The 23,731-nt window shown below is 40.2% G+C and overlaps 1 protein-coding gene and 1 pseudogene across 25 annotated transcripts in view; both read right to left on the bottom strand.

The window, feature by feature from the left end:
• The window catches only part of NCAM1 (neural cell adhesion molecule 1), a 315,714-nt gene extending 292,315 nt beyond the window's left edge, over positions 1-23,399 (bottom strand). For all 25 annotated transcript variants that reach the window (XM_054241571.2, XM_054241563.2, XM_054241575.2 and 22 more), the window contains exon 1: positions 23,156-23,399. Coding sequence is in view for 24 of the 25 variants with exons in the window: in XM_054241563.2 (XP_054097538.2) it covers positions 23,156-23,207 (52 nt within the window). In the remaining variant the exon portion in view is untranslated. The remainder of the gene's footprint in view (positions 1-23,155) is intronic.
• LOC118145967 (U7 small nuclear RNA) lies at positions 6,726-6,794 on the bottom strand (annotated as a pseudogene).
• Positions 23,400-23,731: the final 332 nt, after the last annotated feature.

The raw sequence follows: 23,731 nt of genomic DNA, 5'->3' as shown, positions 1-23,731 counted from the left end.
GTGAACCCACATAGATCCTGGCTTTCTTCTCTAAGATCCCATGTCATCTGCTTAACTGTTGATTCTTAAAACTTGTCTAGGATGGGCATTAAATTCCCCCATCTTCCTCAGGGAAGAATTCACCCTCTTTTCATTTGAAACAAAATCAGGATTTTTGCTCTTTTCATGATTTCTCAAAATCATTTTCTGTAGCTGTCCATGGATTTATTTACAAATTCTCCTGGTATCCTGGAATATACTTTCACTAATGCCTAAAGATTTAAAATCAATGAGAGCTATACAATCTTTCATCTATCAGCTAAATTGTTACCAAAAGCACTAAAAGATTAAAGAAAAAAAAAAACCAACAAGAAACTGGTATGGACTGCAAACAAACTTCTTCATTAAAACAGAGCCAGAGTGAATTAAAAAGAGAATAAGAATTCAAAGCAGCACCACGATATAAAAAAGGCAGCTCTGTGGTTTTAATTATTTTTGAAAATATACAAAACAGTAACTTGCTTAAATGACTTGGTGTACCTTTTTAATAACTATTACATATAAAAACTGTCCATCTTCAAAATGTAAGTGCTTGGCTAGTTTCTGTCCCTGGTCCTCTTTGCTTCTCTCTCTAAAATAACTTATCCTTCGAGAGCCATTTGCTACTTAAATGATTACAGTTTAATGTCTGTAACATGATCTCTCCTAAAAACTGTAGACTTCTATTTCCAGAAGTATGCCTGGCTTTCCTTCCTAGATAGTCTACTTTAATCTCAGGTCACCTTGCCCAAGCCAAACTACTACCTTTCTAAAAAAATTAAAAGTCCTCATTTCCACTTCCCCAATTCTGTTGCTAATGACATTTACTCTTACCATGCGTCTCACCTGAAATCTAAATCATCACCATTCTTTCCTCTTCCGAATCCAACTCAGTCACTAAGTTCATCAATCTTACCTTTGTCATATTTCTTGCATATTGCCTTCCTTTACATCTCACAATCAGAACTCCAATTCCACCTCCCGTCACCTCACACAGCAGCTACAGTAGTTCCTCCTACCACCTCTCTCCCCATTACTGGTTTTCTAGATTGCAATCTTCCCCAACTTCCAAAAGAAGAGCAATAAATCCAACTTTCCAAAACATGTTCCCATCAAGTCATTGAAGGGATGACAATCCACTGCTTCCAATGACCTCCCACCTACCCCATCTGATGAGCAAGGCCATCCCCAGTTCTTGTTTACTCACCGTCACCATACCTTTGCATACATTCCCAGTTGGCACTCTTTTTACAATTGAATTCAGTTATATCTATTCTTCTTTTAAATCTTAGCTCTTAGTCAAAGGCATAACTAACTACAGGGAGCTCAGAGTGAAACTGAGCCACCTCTGACAATTTGTACCTATGTGTAAGACCCATTGCTAGGCACTGTAGAGGATATGAAGATTTGCATTTTGGTTAATCCAGACAAAACTACCACATATAACATCTTATAGGGAAATGCATCCTAATTGCCAGAGTAAGTTACAAACTTCTTGGGTGGCAGGCAGGGGCAGGGGGGACTCACATTACAGGCTTGGTGCCAACTTTATCATAAAATAAGATGTCTGTCTGAACAGGCACCTCAAAACTTGTTTACTTGAATAAATATTGAACTCTAAAAAAATGAGAGCCACCTAATGAAAGTCAACAACGAATTTTATTCAAATGCAAAAAACCTTTCATCTTTAACCTCCATCTGTATGTCTAAGATGTCTTCTTTTTAAAGACAGATTCTTATCTGAGACATCCGCGAATTTGGCTTTAAAGAAGTTAAATAGGCTGGGCTCATGTCTGTAATCCCAGCACTCTGGGAGAATGAGGCAGTGGATCACCTTAGGTCAAGAGTTCAAGACCAGCCTGACCAATAGGGTAAAAACCCCATCTCTATTAAAAATACAAAAATTAGCGAGGCATAGTGACAAGCTCATAGTCCCAGGTACTCCAGAGGCTGAGACAAGAGAGTTGCTTGCACCCACAAGGCAGAGGTTGTAATGAGCCAAGATCGTGCCACTGCACTCCAGCCTTGGGCGACAGAGCAAGACTCCGTCTCAAAAAAAAAAAAGTTAAATAAGATGAACTTTCAAAGATTCTTCGAATTTCGTAATTTCCTATGGGTTAACTCCTTGTTAACTCCTTGTTAACTCATGGCTCCTCTAAGTGATTGTGGGAATAGTTGCATCAAACATCAAAGCATCCTAGTGGAAAATTCGCAACAATCTACAGCAGTCCCAGTTAGCTCAAAACCACTAATACGGATTTCTGCTTTTAGTGAAAGAGCAGTCCCATAAGATATTTTTTACCAGTATTCTAGAAAAGCAATGTGGTGTTAGCCCAACACAATACATGCCATCTAAGAATTATGTAACCACTTTCATATTAATCACTGTAGAATTATCTAATAAATATTTTATTTAAGACCATTGAGGAGGACATTTCACACAACAAGAAATATATCTTAAATCCATCTTAGCCTTGCTTTAAAATGCAACCATATGTATTGCGTCCCACTTGATGATTAATGGGACAAAAACCAAACACTTTTCTTCAGCATTTCATGAAGGAAAGATTACAAAATACTGGGAAATATCATTTCGTTTTTCTCTATGCACAGAGAATGAATGATAAGCCTTAAGCTATCAAAATGGTGGAGATGAGAGAAACAGATTGACAATCAATTCACACAACATAAGACAGTACTGTAATAATATGGTAAAGTTATTAGGTATGTGAAAGGGGTGATTCTCCTCTATATTCTCTTAGGCTGAGTAACAGCCCCACAAAATAGAAGTGAAAATTTTCCCCAGTGAAAACACATAAATGGAAGACATAAAGGTTTCCTCCCTCCTAGAGGGCAGACTGAAACAGATGTTTCCAGGAGCTGGGCACTTTCCTTTTTGCCAGGGGTAATCTTAGCATGCTCACATTCAATAGTTCTTTCAGGAATATCCAAATAAAATTATTTTAGCTATTCTCATGAAGATGTCGTACCCACAACCTAAAAGTTAGTCAGAATTAAGGATAAATATTAACAAGTGCTAGGATTAAAATAAAACTTCACAGGGATAAAAGACTATGCAATGGGTACAGTGTACACTCTTCCTGTGACAGGTGCACCAAAATATCAGAAATCACCACTAAAGAACTTATCCTTGTAACCAAAAGCCACCTGTGCCCCCAAAACCACTGAAAAATAAATAAATCTTCATGGTTACAAACAAACAGCTAACATAATTAAGGATCTCACATTATTACTAAAATGCTGAATCAAGGCTCGGCCATGTTGTAGTATGTGTCAGTACTGCATTCCTTTTTATTTCCCAATAATGTTTTATTGTATAAATATATCAAATTTTTTGGTCCATTCATCAGTTGATGGACATTTAGTTCTTTTCCATTTTTTGACTATTACTAATAATGTTCCATGAACATTAGCATACATGTTTTTATACAGACATATGTTTTCTCTTCTCTTGGAAGAGCAGAACTGATGGTTCACATGGTAACTGTTTAAGAACTGACAGACTTGTTTTCCAAAGAGGCTGCAGCACTTTCATTCCCATCAGCAGTGTTTGAGGGTTCCAATTTTTCCACATGATTATTAACACTTGTTGTTATCTGTCTTTTTGAGTCTAGCCATCCTAGCGGGCATGAAGTAGTATCTTACTGTGGCCTCGATTTACATTTCCCCTGATGGCTAATGATGTTGAGCGACTTTTGGCCATTTGTGCTTATGGGCCATTTGTATATGTTAGCTATGGATTTTTCACAGATGCCCTTTATCAGGACAAGAAAGTACTTTCTACTCCTTGTTTAATGAGTGTTTTCATCCTGAAGGGGTATCGCATTTTGTCAAATGCGTTTTCTGAATTTGGAGATGATCATGTGGTGTTTGGTACTAGCTATTTTTGTTTTGCATACTTATGAGGTCTGCACAATCCTAAAAAATGTGTAATGCATTTCAGATTTTTATAAAAAGGTTCAAATTTAAATGAAGTATAAACCTTAAAAATTATATCTGTTAAACAAAAATTATAGGAGGCCATTGTTTTAGACTGAGCTTCTTTCTGCACCAGGCCCCAAAAGACCAGACCAAAGCAAAATGGAGTCACTCAGGCTAAATGCTATATAATCAAACTGAAACTTTAAAGAAGCAGATAGATCCCACAACAGACCAGTTTTTCCTGAAAACAGGAGATTCCAGTCAACCTGAGCCGGTGCAATAAAGAAGTCTCCTCTGCTTTAACTTGCAAAAAGTCACTGGAAGTCAACTGATGTTAACCAGTTTTTTTCCTACAGTTGCTTCCTTGCCCCCACTTTCCAAACCTACTGTTCTGCCCTTGCTCAGTGGGAGCGCTCGTTCTATTTTGTTGAATGGAAGCTGCCCCAATTCATGAATCACAAATAAAAGACAATTAGATTTATAACTAAATTTGTTGTAATTTTGTCTTTTGACTTGTCTATAACAAACATTTGGAGAAATATATCAGTAACATACTTACTTTAGAAAAAAATTATTATGAAACCTATATAAGAACTTTTGAATGGTAAGAATTACAGTTTTCTTTTAAAATCCTACTGGTCTAATTTTTCATGGTCCTACGTTTTCAGATGACTTCTTGGCTACTTCTTTTTTTTTTCTTTTTTTTTTTTTTTTTCTTTTTTAGACGGAGTTTCGCTCTTGTTACCCAGGCTGGAGTGCAATGGCGCGATCTCGGCTCACCGCAACCTCCGCCTCCTGGGTTCAGGCAATTCTCCTGCCTCAGCCTCCTGAGTAGCTGGGACTACAGGCACGCGCCACCGTGCCCAGCTGATTTTTTGTATTTTTAGTAGAGACGGGGTTTCACTATGTTGACCAGGATGGTCTCGATCTGTTGACCTCGTGATCCACCCGCCTTGGCCTCCCAAAGTGCTGGGATTACAGGCTTGAGCCACCGCGCCCGGCCTCTTGGCTACTTCTGTTCTTCGGAACAGCAACCGAACACACACTCCACTCAAAGTCTATGGACCACTCTACATAAGCCCAAATTAAACACAACTTCCATGTAGTTGAATATTACAGAAAGCAATTCAAATAAAATAGAAATGGTATCATCAGAGGATCTGTATTCAACTTAACCAAATCCATACAACATTAAAGAGGATAAAAACAAGTACTTTCACAGGTAGGTAAATATAGCTAAGCCAAGTGGTTTTAGGAAAACCTGCATGAAACCTTTTAACTCAGTTAACTACTTTCTAGTATTTAATACAATCATTAAGAACAATAAGCTTTTTCTCCATGATTACACACAATCATTTTGTCAAAATACGTGTACATAGACAATGGCATATTTTCCCCTTTGCGAAATTCAAATTGTAAATGCCACATTCTGTGCAGAATTTTTCCAAAGATGCTAAAAATATGTAAAGTATATTAAAACAGTCCAAAGTAACAGACCTCCAAAATAATTAATTGTACATTTTGAGGTTTTGGAAACTATACTGGCTAACGCGGCTGCTGCCAGCTAGAACTAGGTAGGAGATAAGGAAAAGCTTTCATGAAGAATGTTTTACCACAGAGGAGAAACATTATAAGGAGCTCATCTTAAGCAGTCTTATTAAAAGAAAGCCTCACTAGCATTAAGAATATTTCTTCTGTTTATTCTCCATGTTTACATCCAACCACTGAGTCTTAAAATACAATGAAGAAAAAGGCATGCCATTATTACTAAGATAATTTCAAAAATATCATTTAAAATCAATTTGGGGAACAAAAAAAATTATCTTCCAGGCATCAACCGAATCACACATTTTCTAAAACCAATAACACTTATATACAATTTGCTTAATTTTGTGTTGTGTGTCCCCATCTCATCCCACTCCTAAAACCCAAGCTACTTAGATTCAGATTTTTTGGTTCATTTTTAATTCTCCTGAGATTTCCAATACGGCATATATTCCCAGAATTTCATTCTAACTCTTTTTGGATACGTAACAAGGAGAAAATGCTTACACAATTATAGAGATGTGCAAGAACATAAACTATTGCATCATAGAAAGATGAGTCACTTTCCTCTTCACCCCAACATTCAGGATCCTTACACACTGGGATTGCACCACAAGCAATGCAGTGGCCAAAAGGGACTCTTCTTCCACAAAACACTGAACTAATTCTCCAGTATTCAGCTTTTCCACTTGAATGGAATAAAAACCCTTTTGAGAACAACAATTACAATCCCCCCATTTTTTTTTCTCAGGCGCACTATTGGACTTCTTAGTGCATGCACAATGCAAATAAGGCAAGCTTCCTTTCACAGAGTGATTAATATGCAAAGACAGCCTGCTTTTTTAGTAGGATGTGAAGAACCACCAACAAGCCTTTCTAAGCCCAGAGGTTTCTACAATTATTTCCACTGTTTATTTTTAAACAGAAGATTACACAATAACACCAAGCGCTGTAGCTCTAATTTGCCAATATTTTGTAAACAATGACAATTTAGATTTTTAAACCTTTTGTATCATATTTAAATCCATGGTCAACTATTGATTTTAATGTATTAATTTTTTTTCCAAATCCAGGAAACTCATATGGGACAATACTCCAGCTATACTTTTTATTAAGAAACTGCACTTTATTTTTAAATAGTGAATGATTTGTCTGGCATAAACTTTTGGAAAACTTGGTGATTTTTAACATTTTTTATAAATTCCAAATGAAAACTAAGAACTGACATTTCCTTCATGGTAAAAAAACAGAAAATCTGCTAGACAAATTCTAAAAGAGCTGTAACACTAGAAATTGTATTTTAATAGTAATCCATCTAAGTTACTTGTACACTTATAAAGATTGCAACTTTTCCAAGGTATTGTTAAATTTAATATAAGGCTGTTTTGATAGAAAATTTAATAAAATGTGTTCAATAAAACAATGCTACAAAGAAAATAGTATCTTTGTAGAGCAGATTAAACACATATGCACATTGAAGGAGCATTTCTAATCACATTATTTCCTGGATGATTTTTTTTTTACCAAAATTTCCAAGAAAAAGCAAATCTATCTGATACAGCTGTTAGACCTTCCTTAATAAAGATTTCACTTGTCTCATCATTTTTGGCTTTGGACTGTCTCCACACACAAAGTATCATGATGCAATTCTAATTGTAGAATTACCTGACATTTGCACCTAATATTTTAAGCAAAATATCAAAAAATCCTCAAACATTTTGCTCTGTATATAATTTTTTCAAATCAATGCATTAAACATCGAAATGCAACTTTGACTTTTTACATTATTTTTTAAAAACTTCTATAGATATAGTTTTAAGATAAAATGTTACAAATGGATAAGACTTAACCATACCAAATTGCATTTCAGCCAAAATATTTCAAAAATACATGTAGATCAATACCTATCATGGTCTAAATCAAACCGATCTTCTTGCCAACAGTCCCAAATCCCAAGACGTGATTCTAAACAATTACACTACATACTTTCAGGTTTTATAGAATAGATATTAGCATCGTTTCAAGAACATCAGCAAGTCATTCAAGATATTTTTGTTTCCCTGTGAAGTTCCAGTGTCCAGCTAGTACAAGGCACTTGAGTAGCTGGATTTGCCATACAGCCGCAGACATGCAACCAACCCCATCAAATTCATCTGTAGGTTTAAATTGTTTTCCTTCTTTGTAGTTCTAAATTCTAAAAGCTCGCCCCCTTTGTACACTTAATAATTTTCAATTACTAAAACTTTGTAATTGAAAAAATATTGATTTATTTGTTCTAGTCTATAAATAAAAAGATAAAAGTGAAGATTAAATTCACAGCGAACCTCATGATTTTAAATCTCTCAGGTTGAGCAAGTTAAAAGAGCATATAATTTTGTATATAATTTTATACTCACTTATCACAAACAAAAAGTTTAGTTTTATAAATGCGTACATAAATTGTTAAAATAAATGCACATATTTATAATTAAAGTTTTCTTAAAACATGTCCAATTATACGTTTATTATTATAACTAAATAATTTTAACTGGGGTTGGTTTGTGAAAGCTACTCTCTTAATATTGCACAGGGCAGCAAAAATATAACTCAATAATATATCGATTTACCTCCCAGCAACTTCCAAATGGTCTACTGTGAATATCTCTAGAAAAACCAAATAGTGAATGATTTTTCTGGTTTCTTATTTAGATACAAAACTACCCTTAAACACTTAAATCAATTACTGTGTAAAATGTATATGTTCTCAAAAATAATGACTATGTCCAACTTGGCCGTAAAGGAATACAAATAATAAAAATATCCCTTTTATGAGAAGGAAGGAAGGTGAATGAACTGCCTTCATGACCAGTTATCTTAATTGAGTCTGACTGGGAATTTAATTCTGATTCTAAAGACAGTTTAGATCAAAATGACCTCAAATGGTAATCTAGGGCAGTTAACGGACTCCCTTCCAATCCCTTATCTTCAAAGAAAATCACAGAATGTTCCCTTTTTTACTGCATTGTGACAGATGGTTTTCTTTGATGAAAATTTTAAATTTTAAACACGTGATGAGTCACTTTTAAGTTACATTCACAAAAGGAAAAAAACTCCGAGAAAAGAATAAATAACTCTTAGTTATCATTTTCTGACATTTCAAGATAGTCTTTTGTGTCATTCCACAGAATTAATATTACAAGTATAAACAAACAACTTTTGAACATGGTCTAGAATTTTTCACAAAGCTACTGAATGGTATTCATCTTTTACCTCCAACTCCTTGACCAACTACACAGAACACAAGTTATTCCATAACTACTGGCTTAAGTCAATGTTTCTATTGAACATTTAACTACCCAACAAGTCTGGGGCATAGCCACTTGCCAACCTATTTGTGAAATTGTTCTTGTTCTGATTTGCAAAATCACTGCCAAGTTCACATCTTTCTATCCAAGGAATGTGGACTCTCAGGCCACCTTGGAATCTCTTGACAATGCTTCAGTTCAGAAAAGTTTCCTCAAAACTCTTTCAATTGTGAATCCCTTGAAGTTTTCTGAATATTCCTCTGTTTGGGTCTTTGCCTTTGATGCACACCTCGAGCATTTTCCTTTTCCTTTAAGAACTACAAGCTCCTTTCAGTCTCAACAATTCTATTCTAAAACGCACAAGATAAAAGATTTCAAAAGTCTGCTTTGGATTTTAGCAATTAGAAACCCTGAAAGAGATAAGTCATCACTGGGTCTGAGTCAGCTACAAAATTAAAGCCAATGGACACTCTCATACTACTAACTTCAAACACACACACACACACACACACACACACACACACACACACACACACAAACCGTAAGCTACAGGAGGGTGGCAGCCATATATCCCTTCTCCCATACTCCCCTCACCGCAGAAGAAGACTTGATTTTTATTAATAGAGGTTGAACCAGATGCACTTTTTCCTTTGGTATACCAGACTTTGTTGAGGGCAGAAGCACCTTACTGAAAATAGGAGAATTAAATAAAATCCTGACTACCAAAGAGAAAACACCGCCAGTCCATTTCTTCCTATTCAGCTTAGAGAAAAACAGTAGTCGGGCTTATACCCTGCCTGCTGCAAAATTTTGGATTCTCTTAAATCAACCAGTCCAAAAGAAAATGTAAGTACTAATGAAGATACATGGATGTCCCCCACTGGGTTTCTGGGTTCCTGCACAGTTGTTCAGTGTGACACCCCACATTGAGTCCCACAGCTTTCAGGGTCTCAGTCTTTACAGATAGACAGCCAGGGATCATTAGAATTTGAGGCGTTAAATGAAACAACATGAAACACAAAAGGAGACACTACAGCAAACTTAACAAAGAGGAATCCAGACAAAAAGAAACAGAAGTAAGAGAAATGTTTTAAACTCCTCAGCAATATGAAAGATATTGCATCAAGAAAGAAAAGGATGCTATGCTAGCTCTTCAGAGGCTTCTTTCCCTTCATTCTTCATGTTCCAAAGAATCAAGTTTACCAGATAAGTGACTTCCAGATTAATGAAGTTTCACCAATATGATCTTTAGCAGCCACTATTATTTAAATATACTAAATTTTATGGCTCCACCATTATAGTGAATTGACAGGTTTGATATTAACCTTATGCAATGGAGAGTCTAGAGAAACCAGCTTTAATTTTTTAAATATTACTTTTCTCAAAATCAAGATCTACTAGGCTTTGCTTTCATAGGAGGTAAAACACCTCCACAATTAAGCAAAGCATTGCCAACTCAGTTGCAGCTCACGGTGATCCTGAACTCCCAGAAAATGAAAAATAAATGGAAAACACGATTCTCATTAGAATCAATACTTAAATCCAACACGAATTGTATATCCCTTCACTGTGAACTTCAGCAGAAAGAAAGCAAACAGGAAAAAATTACTGAGCTCACTATGTGCCAGACAGTTGTATAAACTACCTCACAATAACCCTGTTAGTTGGGTATTATCCCTGATTCACACCTAAAGAAACTGACCGTTGGAGATTAAATAACTGGCTCAAGGTCCTGAAAAGCAGAGAGTCACAGTTCAAACTGGAGGTTTGATACCAAAGGTCCATGAAGCACCCTATGTGGTATACACTGCCTCCAACACCAAAAGTAGACACTAAATTCAGAAAGAAAGATAATTGATAATTATCAACCCAAATCAAAGAGCTCGCATTGGGTCTCCATCTTCTTACACCCGTGATAACAGACCTTTAAGGCTGCTGAAAGCACACCTGAAAGTGTACTCTAAGTCCAATTCTCATATAGCAATTGCCGCTTAACTGGTGACTGGGAGCATCTCATGTGAACAGAATGGATGCTCAAATTGAAAATGAATAAAAGAACATTAGAAAAGTAATCAATCACTCATTTGCCGATCTGATAAAAACAACACATCCAACTTGTGACATGCAGAACAAGCTTCAAAAGATTTGCTATAGATGCATTTTTTAAAGGTCTAGAAATAAATTTATGAATGCCGTGGGCAATGATGTATCTAAAAATAATCAACTCATATGATAAATGAAGTCACTGGAGAAAACCCCTAACTTTATTCATTTCCTCTGGCGTGAAATTGTCCTGTTGTCCTTTGCAAAGGTTGCTCATCAACTCTCCCCTCCCTCTGACTCTTTTCCATGGTGATGCCCAGGCACCTTCATGATGAAGCCATCACCTGACCTAGCAGCCCTCCTTTCCTTCTTTCTTTGCCAAGTGTCCTGGATATTAGCTCTTCCTCAGTCTTTCACTCTAAGTAAATAACTTGAATTTCACCATTCGACTGAAATCCCTTTGACATCACCACTCTCCTCTAACACAAATTCCAAGTTTCTACTTAATTCTCATCTTCTTTATAATCTTAACCACCCTAGGTACTGCTGCCCTTGTTTTTACTACACTATTTGTTTTGCAAAGCAGTATGCGCTCGTTATCAAAAACTTAGACAACAGAAATAAGTGATTCACCTTCTTCCAGTCTTCATTGTAGAATGAGTGAAAGAGTTGTTTTGTTAACAGGATTGGGATTATACCTATATATATACTGTTTGTTTCCAACTTTTTTTCCACTTCACTTTATTATACTTTCCTAACCTAGGCTTTCCTACCACTAAGCTCTGGTTCTCTTCATTTGTTCACTATTACCTTCTGAATTATAGGCAAGATATCATTCTGTGTGCTACATAAATACTGCCACATAAATATTTGTGGGTGTGATAAAAACCCTGCAAAGTACTGAACATAACTCATGGTGTTTTTCTCCCCACTGAAATAATATAAAAATACAGACTACTACCATCTTTGAGTCTTGGTCTCTTTAACTGGGCTTCCCCCAGTCACCTCCCAAACATGGAACACACATACTTATCTCATCCACCCTTCCTCTCAGTGGAGCTAAATCCTTCCTTCAAAGTCACCTTCAACTCTCACCTAACATTGTACGAGTTCTCCAGTGTCTGCATGTTCATTTCATTCCCTGAAGCTTATAGATTTAAAGGCTTTCCCTCTCCCCATCATCTGCCATTTGGGATCTATCATCCACCCTCGCTGGTTGCTTTACTATTTCTAACATCTCAGCTACGCCCCTTTTATCCTTATCCAAAGTCATTACAAGTGTATCTTTCCAAAATTATCTGCTTTAGAAAATATATCACGGTCGGGTTTCTTTAATCTAACAAGCACCTCTGGCAGTACACAATTTGATTTTTATATAATTTTTCAATTTCTGTCTACTGATCAAATGTACAGCTTAACCACCCCCTGGTTCCCAGGCAATATTTATCCTGACTCTGAAATGTTAAGTGCCTCATATTTTGGCTGTAGAAGCTACCTGGTATTCCCAGTTATCTTTTCATTCCCAATCAGACAGAAAGCTCTGTGAGGTCAAGGTACCATACTTAGGGCACAGTGGTGTGTATCTTCAGTTCCAGTATGGCTGAGGCAGAAACCCAGGAGTTTGAGGCCAGTCTGGGCAACACAGTGAGATACCATTTCAAAAAAAGGTATAATATTTCGAATTTGATTTGATTTGTTAACTGACTGCTTAGATGCTCAATACATAATTTTGCTGTCATTTCTTCCTCCTATCCCTCACAACCCCTTCCGTTTCTACTCTATACCTTCTGATGTACTCCCTCCACTAGACTGTTTCACCCTCTCTTTGATGCTACATTCTTCCTTTGACAACAGTAGCTTCCAAACTGTTATGACCTGAGCCAAAAGAATGTTTTCCATCACAACCAAGTTACATCACACACACACACAGACACACACACACACACAGAGAGAGAGAGAGAGAGAGAGAAATTGAAGTACTCAAAGCATGCTTATCCTTATATAAAACACACTCTTTTCCATTCCACTTCTCTTTTCCTCCTTCTTTCCCTCCTTCCTCCCTTCCTTCTTTCTCTTTCAATGTATACAGAAGTCCATTAAATAGATTTCATCATCCATAGTTTGAAAAATACTGATCTACAAGTTGAGGTAATTAGGAGGACCCTAACTTTTTCTGAAACCTAACCTGACTCTTAATTTCTCCAGCAGATTGGCAGTATCATGATCATTTCATTTCCCGAGTCTATAACTTTAAAGATCTTTATCCCTCTCAGTCATCTACCCTTGGTTGCCCCACTATTTCTAACATCTCGGCTACGCCCCTTTTATCCTTATGCAAAATCATTACAAGTGTCTTTCCAAAATTATCTGCTTTAGAAAATATATCACAGTTAGGTTTCTTTAATCAAAAAAGCACCTCTAGCAGTACATGAAATTTGATTTTTATTTAATTTTTCAGCAACATGTTAACTAATAAAATGTACAGCTGTGAAATACTTTATTTGCAATGCATTTCCCACATACTATTTTCTTTTGTTCTTATAGTCAAATGAGGAAGTTACAGGTCAAAGAGTTTACGTAACTGATATAAATTTACTTGGCTAGTGAGTAGCAGAGCAACTTCTTGAACCCAGATATTTGGACTCTAAGCCTAATGCTATCCTTTCCCTACATACAAGTGTGCCTGCTAATTATGCAAGATACTTTCACTGGACTTCACTGGCCTCCAAGTTAGCTTTTTTTTTTAACTTCAATTTTATATTTTATTTTTTAATTTATTTTTATTGTATATATATTTTTTATTGCATTTCAGGTTCTGGGGTACATGTGAAGAACATGCAGGACTGTTGCATAGGTACATACATGGCAATGTGGTTTGCTGCCTTCCTCCCCATCACCTATATCTGGCATTTCTCCCCATGTTATCCCTCCCTAACTCCCCACCCGCTACTGTCCCTTCCCTAGTTCCCCCCCACAGATGCCAATGTGTGATGCTCCCCTCTCTGTATGCATGTGTTCTCATTGTTCAACACACGCTTATGAGTGAGAACATGTGGTGTTTGATTTGCTGTTCTTGTGTCAGTTTGCTGAGAATGATGGTTTCTAGGTTCATCCATGTCCCTACAAAGGACATGAACTCATTGTTTTTTATGGCTGCATAGTATTCCATGGTGTATATGTGCCACATTTTCCCTGTCCAGTCTATCATCATTGGGTCCAAGTCAGCTTTAACTGGCTTCCCTTCTCCTAGCAGCATCCAGTTGATGTTTCACACAGCAATAAAAATCCTTTCATTGGCCCTTCATTTTGTCCGACCACCATCCTGGATGCTATACAAGACCAGAATTCGCTTTGAGTGCTGCAATGAACTCTATCAGTTTCTTCCTACTTAACTTTCTGCTAATTGCCAGCTAGTCCCAAACACAGAGCCTGGCACAGCACATGTTCAGCTGCTATTGCTGACTGTCCTCTTAAACATTATATATATTTTTAATTTCTCTAACAGCTCCAGCAGCACCCCTCTCCTTTGTCTGACATTTAAGATTCAAAGATGGCTTGCTCCAAGATCCAGCCTTGAACTGCTCTTCAGTGGCAATTCTTTGGCCGGATCCATCTCATCCTATAGGAAACAGGGCCTGTTTCCCTATTTATTTTCATATCTGCAGAGGTCCAGATCAAGTTCTAGCTTTTTCTGTTTGTTTGCTTTGGGACAAAGTTGAGCTCTTGTTGCCCAGGCTGGAGTGCAATTGGCACCATCTCGGCTTAACACAGCCTCCGGGCAATTCTCCTGCCTCAGCCTCCCAAGTAGCTGGGATTACAGATATGCACCACCATGCCTGGCTGATTTTTTATATGTTTAGTAGAGACGGGGTTTCTCCATGTTGGTCAGGCTGCTCTCAAACTCCCGACCTCAGGTGATTCACCCACCTCGGCCTCCTAAAGTGCTGGGATTACAGGTGTGAGCCATTGCACCAAGCCAAATTCTAGCTTTTCTATACCTTTTTTTTTTCTCAGACATTGAAACCAATCAACATGATTTTCGCCTCTCAGTTTTCCCAGCTATTACCTGTCTGCCTCATTAGGGCACTTATTCATGTAACATCTTTCACGGTTTTTTTGCAGTTTGAACTAAGTAAAAGTTCTTTCTCCCCAGCCACCTCAAAGTTTCTGTAGGGTCGGTATAGTAACCTTAAATTTATTTTGTTTTTCCTCTCAGCCTCTAGCACAGAACTCTGCACATCATATTCAAAGTACTATACACCCCTTTTTAAACAAGCATTTCAAATAAAACCTCTGCCCATGGGAAACTTTTTTAAAGCACATAATGAGTACATACTTTATATCTGCTCTAATATGTGGTTTTATTTCAGCTCACCAAGACCCATAAGGGAGGTGTCATTAAGCCCATTTTACAGACAGAGAAACAGGCTCAGAACGACTGCAACTTGCAGAATGGCAGAAGAGTTCCTTCAGACCGTAGCTCTGAATACTGCCCCTCCACCACATCACTTCCCACTCATTCTGGTCAGATTCAGTCCAGAAGCCACAGGAACTCCTGTTTGTTGGCACATGTTCAGATGCTATATGTATTCAAATTATCCTTGCTTTAGAAAAGGATAAAATGCAGCCAACGAATGCAAGTTATGGTCCTAGCTCCACCCGCTTCAGTCACTTGACCTTTCTCAGTCTCAGTTTCCATTTAAAGACTTACAATCTGGACTTGCAGAATTTTTTTTCCTCCATATCTCTGGCTACTCCTCCCCACTACTCTTAACACTGTTCCCCATGTACAACCAGATTCATGTCTCAATCACTGCTCAGGGTGTCTGCTCTGCCCAAATCATCCCTTCTTCGGGCTCTATCCAATGAAAGCAACTCTTCCTCAAGCCCAGCTCAAGGGAGTCCCAGGCAGAATTAATTGCTTCCTTCCTTGTGGTCCAACAGCGTAAACATTCTATTTATAAGTACAGTATGTTCCTCTCCCCTCCTTCCAGGTGGTAAGCTCTAAAGGCAGATGTATATTTTCCTGGGCTTTATAACATGAAACCCCGCACAATTCCTGAAATTTTCTGACCTTCTCCAGACTTCACGAAGGTTTGTTGAATTAAGGAATTCAGGAATGTTTGTTGTAATTCAACGTTTGTTGAATTAAGCAGTCAATCAATCATGCCCTAAAATGAGAATACCATCTGTTCTTCCTACTTCACAGTTGTTTAAATGTTACATCCTCACCTCCCCAACCACCCAATCCCCCTTGATAATCTCTCATCCTGGGTTTTTCTTATATTTTTATCTGAACATATAATTATAAATGTGTGTGTTACTTTTTAATGTCTATATTTCTCTGTACTACTAGACTGGAAACTCCATGAAAACAGGAATGATGAATGTTTAGCTTGCCACTGTATTTCAGCACCCAGCACAGAGTATGTACTCAATAAATATTTACTAAATAATGAGTGTGAAGATTAAATGCATATCAAAGTGTTTTGTAAACCATAACGTGATGATTAAGATATAATTATTGGTATTATATATCCAGTTTGTCTCCTTTTAGTTAGCTAAAACAAAATCTTCAGTCTCCTCTCCAATATCATATGCCTTTAGTTGGCAAAACTACTTCCTGCCCTGCCAATCGGGCACTTATGTCTCACTCATTTGAATAACAATAGCAATTGCTTTATTTTCTTCTAGTTAGTAATTTACAAGAGTATCGGCAGTGAGAAATATCAAATCAGCTCAGATCTTACTTAAGATTTTCTGTCAAATAAAAGTGGAATACTTATTTCTAAAAATGACTTTGACTTCAATGCATGATTCTAATCTTCAAAGCACTACATAAACAATCTCTATGAGGTCCACGTTTAATAAACTGGAACAATGAGCTTATATTTCCAAGCAAGTGGGTCCAAGTGGACCAAAGGATAGTTGCTAAAGCAGGGCCAGAAGCTTTCAGGGTTCCTCAATTGCACGGCCTCCTTCCAAGGCCCTGGGGGACCGGGACTTGGCAGTGTGTTCTCACAGTCATGTATTCAACTAAATTTTGCAAAAGCAAGAGAGTTTTGTATTTTCCTTAAAGAAGGCCCTCAAAATTGTATACCCCCGAGGCCCCACAAAACCTAGATCTATCCTCGTGCTGATGGCTTTCAACCTTATAATCAGGCCGTCTTTCTCTGTAGGGCATTCACAACCAACATGGAATTGCAGGCATATTTAGTAACCATTTTTTTAAGCCTTGTTCTAATCTCTGAAGGAGTCATATTATCATAATACCTTTCTTAAAATCCTTCTAATAAAAGGGCACTATGACTAAATAATTATTTTTTCTAGTTCCATATATATCCTTCTTCCTCATTAATAAACACTGCTTACATACACTGAAGTCCTAAGATCTCTAAACTATTTATAACTCTGACAAGTAAGCATTACTAATTCTCCAGTCTCACAGAAGAGGAAACTGAAACTTGGATGAGTTAAATCATTTGTCCAAGATCAGACAGCTAGTAAGGATATGTCTGGGGTTTCAACCCAGGGTTACCCACCTCTCCTACTCTCTGGTCTCTCCTACTCCCAGGGTTTCCTGAGAGCAGGAATTATGTCATCTCACTCCTTATAATTCCCCACAGAGCAGATGATAAAATGCTGGCACTCAATAAATGTATTTAATCAACTAGTTAAGAGAATACCTAATGTAATACAATCTCAAACAGTGTGATATTACTATGAATATTCTTAAAAGATGAGGTAATCAGATACCAAAGGAGGAGATTAATGTACAACAAAAGGCATTTTACACCTTATCTCAGGAATGACGCCAAAGAGAAAACGGAAGATCAGCTGTTACCAGTGTTTGCAGTTACAAATCAAAAAGTCCTCAGAGTACAAAGTGGAATATAGGTTACATAGAAGCCTTTTAAATCGTATCAGCCATGCAATCTTTGAATTCAACAAAGTGTTACATATATCTGGAAGAAAAAAGAATGCATAATGGATTTATTACAATCTGTTTTTCAAAAGCACACACACACGATAAACCAAATGGCTTATCCTTTTAGTGCAGTCCTCTTGGAGTCTCCAATTGCTGAGAAGCTAAATTAATACTGCAGTAAAGGAAAAGTGTGCCCACCCAGCTGAAAATCCGTTAACTCAGTGGCTGCATGTAGACATGGCCGGAGAGCGTTTTAAATGTAATGTATTGAAACTGCCTGAAAGGCCGCCATTTGGCACCCAGACCAACATCAAAAGGCAATGCTCCTAATGAGCATCTGCAGCTGAGAGACAGTATTTCAACAACATGAAATGAAAGGGCATAATGGTACCACTGCCAACACCAAATAATTTACATCCCTTTACATCAGCAAATGGTTCTAAGGTTTGGCACCAAGACTTAATAACAAAAGAGGCTAGAGGTAACAGGACTATGACCTTCAGGTTGACTCTAGATTCTATTACCCCTACAGTAAGTAGTAAGCCTATCTACTCGTATTGTTAAAAATGGTTTCACTACAATGTTTTCCAATATTAAGACCTCTGGAGCTCATAGAAACCCAATCATTAGGATTCAGAGAGGTCCTTGGGCCTTTCCTCCTTCCTAAGGGGCCACCTCTTACAATATTGCTCAGAGAATCATTGAGTATATTATGAAAGGTATAAAATTCTCTTCTTCGGAATTTTACTTAGAATTCTTCCTTTTTAACCAAAGGAATCTTCACCTTAGTGATTTTTACTAAAGCTCAAATGACCTCATATTATACAGCCACATGATTAATGTTTTCAATTTTGTGTAATTTGTAACCCAGTTTTAAGATTAGCAAAATGGTCCCTGTAATGTGCTGCCACTTCTTTTAAAGTTCCAGACACTCCTTAGTCTGTACGTTACGACTGCTAAACTGAGGAATGATCAATTATGAAATTTATATTAAAATATTTATCTTGACATTATGAAACATTTGTGTGCTCAAAAACACAATGTTGAACCAGTACAGGAGAGCCTTTGTAACATGTCTTTGTCTCCTCCCAGTCTACAACTCTTCCCGCAGACGGACGGGGGCAGGTGTGCGGTCCCTTCTCTCCCCTGCCTGCCAATTGTTTCTGCTCTCCATCACAAGCTCAAGATCCTAAGGGAAAGCACAACCCGTTCTGTAGCAACAGGTAGTCAATCACTTATTTTACACTAAGTCAGAAAGGACTGTCTGTAAAATGTCTTTGGAAGTCTGCCAGTGGTATTGAAGCCACTTTCAGTCTGGAGAGCAGCCACAGTTCTTTAACACTAAAGACAAAAATACGGGGAATTTATCAAACTCATACTTAATAGAAGCTTCATCGCCTTGAAAAATTAAGTGGTTGCATCAGAAATTCCAGAGTCCATATTTTAAGCAGTGTAAAGTTTACAAAATGCTCTCTATAATTCGAGAAACTGAGTTCTGCAGTGAACGAAAACATGTCTAAAGATTAGCTTTTGAGTGATGAAATGGTGCCGTTTATTTTGAAAGGCAATTATGACATTGTTTCTTGTGACAGAAAAAATACAGATACAGGTTTCTTCCATCAAATTATATATTACCTATCTGAGTAATTCAATTAATGATAAATGGATTTCAAATAGGAGCACTGCTCAAAACTTGGAATTCGGGGGTGCTACAGACTAATTTTTCCTTCTTATTGCTGCCTCCGGTAAACAGCCACATCCCTTACAAATAACACACCCACACCATTTTTTTTTTTTGTTTTAGTTTTCACATGGGATTTTTTTCTTTGCAATTGCTATCTTAATTCTTGAACTATCAAGCTCAAGAAACCAATCACCAGTTAAATCAACCCATTCTTAGTTTAAACAATTAGCATAGGAAGACTTAGAGAAACCTCCTTTACTAAACAAGAATATGTCCTGCTATTTTCTGCTATTCCAATATTTTAAAAAATCTTCCATTAAGGTATCTGGAAAGAAATTATCAGGTTCAATAATTTAGGGGAAGAAGGATGGAGCTTCATAAAGAATTAACTTAAGAAAATAATGCAAGACTTAGGAAAACTTAGCCAGGTTAGCAGATCTTTAAGACCTTTGTAGAGGGAATAGTAACCAGAAACTTATATAAATCACAGTCCACACACCCACAATGTCTGGATTATATTGTTTTTAATAACTGTTGGATTTTAAACAGATCATCAGTTATTAATATTTTTAAATATGCTAATATTTATTGAAAGAAGCTAATCTTTCTGGGGTTTGACTAGAGCTATGAAAGGTTTTCCATTCTTATATAGCCTTTGTTACATTCAGTAAAATTTTGTTCAAAAAGACACATTCTCAATCTTAAAATGAAAATCGACAAAAATATATGGTTCACTATAATTGTGCTCACATTAAACTTTACCAAAGCACAGTTTAATTTGCTTAGTGAGAGATATTACATATACTTGATTTCAATGTCAGCTTTTATAAAGTACCTTTTTGTTCTTAACCAGTGGTATCTTGTTAGAAAGACAGTCCTATCCATTCCTTGACTCTTGCAAGTTTAATTGGCAAAAGACTGTAAAATTATCAAGCAAATATGTGACTTAACCATTGCAGATCGTTCAGGCAAACATTTCTTAAAAACATCCAAAGTTTCTGCTAGAATAGACTCAAATTTACTATGCAATTGCACAACTTTTCATTGCATTCTTAAAGAGCAGAGGACATCAAAAGGGGAGAGGGGCAGGGGATCAGACTCATTTGATATATTAAGGTAAGCTTGCCTTTTATGTAAATTTTCATATGCACTGAGCGGAGCACACAGCTCAGTTGCCATTGCCCTAGACTTGCTACAACATTTGAGTTCAAACAAAAAAACAAACAAAGCAAAGACCCATATATATATATATATATATACACACACACACATACACACACACACACACACACATGTATGTATACTTTGTGCTATATTTTCATTTTAATTCTGACCCTTCGACTTGAATGACTTTTAAAAAGCTATGGTTGAAACGACATTCTAATGGGAAATTATTTCTCTTTGGAAAACCATTCAACTTCTTTCTTTTGTTAAGCAACCTTATATATGCTTCACGTTCTGCCTTCTTCCCATCCTCAAGGTACCGGGCCAGGAAGGAGGTAGCTTTCATTCCGGGGAACACTGGTCAGAATGCCTCCTGGGCATCCACGAACATCCCAATGGGAAATCCGGGGCCTGCAACTTCCACGGGATCCAAACAGGGGTGACTGTACCCATCACGATGATGGAAAGGACCTCCTGGCGATCCCCCAAAAGGCCCACCAAAGATCCGGGCTCCATCATCACGCTCCCACCCGGGGGCGAGGATATCTCAAAAACACCCCCATATGCCAGCCCCATGCTGACAAGTCGCGCCGCGGGAAGGGGCATGCCGAGGATGGCCCCCGCCCAGGTGGCGGCTGAGACCCAGCGCCAAGCGGACTAGGCTTGGTCCCCACCCCTCCCGGCCCCGCCACGACCCCGCCCCCGCCCCTCCCCGCCGCCCGTAGTGCCCCCCCCCCAGCCCGCAGCCTGCCGGTCAGCGCACGCGCGTCGGTGTGCCTGCCAGGGTGCCCTCCCCGGTGACAACGCGCTCAGGCCCTGACTCCGCGGTGCGGGAGAGTGAGCGCTGGCGGGGGCGGTGGGATGCTCAAGTCGGCGTGAAAGAGGCGAGAGTGGGCGAGCCGGGCGGCGGGACCAAGAGCACTCCTGGTGACCACCTAGTCTCCATTTTATTTCCTTGGAAACTGCCGGGCAGGCGGGGGACCGGCCGCAGGGCGGGGTTTCTCCCGGGGGTGGGTGAGCGAGACCGTTAGGCTGGAGCACCAGGAGACAGTCTTGCCAGCTCCGGGCCGCCACCCGCGCCGCAATAAAAGCCTCTCGCGGCTTCCCGCCCAGCCAGCCTCGCGCTGATTGGTCGCCATGGGAGGGACCCGAGTTGGCTGGAGGCGGCGGCCTAGCGCTGCTCCGGTGCGGCCCTCGGAGGGGGCGCACTGGGTGCTCCCCGGCCCGCCCCGCGCGCTCTCCAACCCGGGCTCCGCCGTCTAGGGCAGTTACCACAGCACCTGGCAACTGCGACCGCGACACACAGCCCCTCCGCCCGGCTTTCCTCGGGCGCTTCCCAGCACACGCCCCTCGCCCAGAATGTCCGCCCAACCCACCCAGCTCTCTGCAGCCCCTGCTTTTCTTCCTCCCCTCCCGTCCATCAGCGCCCAAGCTCAAATCCTTGGGTGGAGGTGGGGAGATGACAGCTGGAGGGGAGGGTGGGCACGCACAGAAGAATTTTCCAGGGAGGCCGGGATGGAAATAGCCAAAATGAAATGCACCTCCCTCCTCGCTGCTGAGGTTGTCTGGGCGGCGGCGCAGCCCCCGCCACCCGCGGCAGCATCACTACTGTCTTTCTCCCAGTTCCCTATTGTTCACACTTTGCCAGGATCGGGAACCTCGCCCTAAGAAGGGAGACAGGGCGAGGGGTTTCGGGCGGCTACCTGCCATTCTTCTCCCGCCCCGTGCAACACTGGGCACGCGGCGCGTGTAAAGGCACACGCGCGCACACACGCGCACACACACCAGGCGGCTCGGATCACGCCCTCCTCGCCCTCCGCCCCTCCGCACTTCCTCCTGTCAAAACGCCACGCTCGACCCTCCCATCCTTCAGTGCTCGCGGCCGAGGGTAGGCTTTGCAACTAACCAGCAATTTGGCAAATGAAAAACTAACGTCATACGGACTGGGGTGCCACAACGGCCACACAGCCCTGAGATTCTGCCCATTTCGCCCCATTTTGCAAACCGTTATTCGGCCGGGGCGGGGGAGACAAAGCAGCGAACCCGACTTTATTACACCCGGGGAAATAACGATCTGGGGAGGCTGCCCTAGCCTTATTGTTCACTCTTCCCGAAGCTGGGACTGACAAGCCCCTTCCCCCTCGGAATCCGAGCCCTTGCGGCGGCACCACCCGAGCCGCGACGTCCCCCGCCCCGCCGCCCGCCTTCGGGGAAGGAGCGCTGCCCATCACCAGCGCGGCCACCGCGTCCCCAGGAGCCGGCCGGCTCTGCTCCCACCGCCGCGGGCGCACAAAGTGGGAAGGGCGGACGCGCTGGAGGGGCGCCGGGCGCTGGCGCTGGCGGCGCGGGGAGTGCAGCGCAGCCCGGGAGGGCGCGGGGTTCTGCTGGGCAGCAAGGGCGACGCGCTCCTTTCACAGCTCAACGAAAATGACCAGCCTTAGCAGTCCACGCAAAACCACCCACAATAATAGCGTTCCTCTGGAGAAGAGTAGGAAGATGGGGTCATTAGCAAACCAGAATGAGAATTTTTTTTAAAAAAAAATGTACCTGCGGTTCCCAGGAAAAACAAAGTCCAGATGAGATCCTTAGTTTGTAGCATCGTAACCTGCTGGCTGGGAGGGCTGTTCTTGCCGCGGTGAATTCTGCGTCCCCCCCTTGCAGCGAGTGTGGACGGCGGCAGAGCGGCAGACCCAGGGGCAGACAATTGCCAGGCTGAGTATGATTATTTTTGCAGAATTGTTTCCTGCCAGCGGCAGCCGAGCTGCGTTCACGCGCTGATCGGAGAATGAGTGACAGTCCCAGCCTCAGCACACTCGCAACTCGGAGATCCTTGCGCTGGCCCGGGTTCGCTTTGATGGAACTGGGGATGGGAGCGGGGAGCGGGGGGCGGGGGTGAGAACCTCACTGTGTCCTTCCACCACGCCGGCCACAAATAGTGCCGAACATCAAGGAGGTAAGAGAGACAGGGGAGGCAGATGCGGCCGCTTGCAAAACGCGGCCTGGAGTTTCCGGGGAGCCGGGCTCTTTCACACGCAGTCTACCAGGGAGAGCAGGGATTTCTTCTTTTCACACTTCTCCCCTACGCCTTCTCAGGCGCTCCTGCCACCCATCCTTCCTTAATCA

The sequence above is a fragment of the Callithrix jacchus genome, chromosome 10, assembly GCF_049354715.1.
Source record: "Callithrix jacchus isolate 240 chromosome 10, calJac240_pri, whole genome shotgun sequence".
In the NCBI taxonomy this organism is placed as follows: Eukaryota; Metazoa; Chordata; class Mammalia; order Primates; family Cebidae; genus Callithrix; species Callithrix jacchus.
This window is presented reverse-complemented; position numbering and strand designations above follow the sequence as displayed.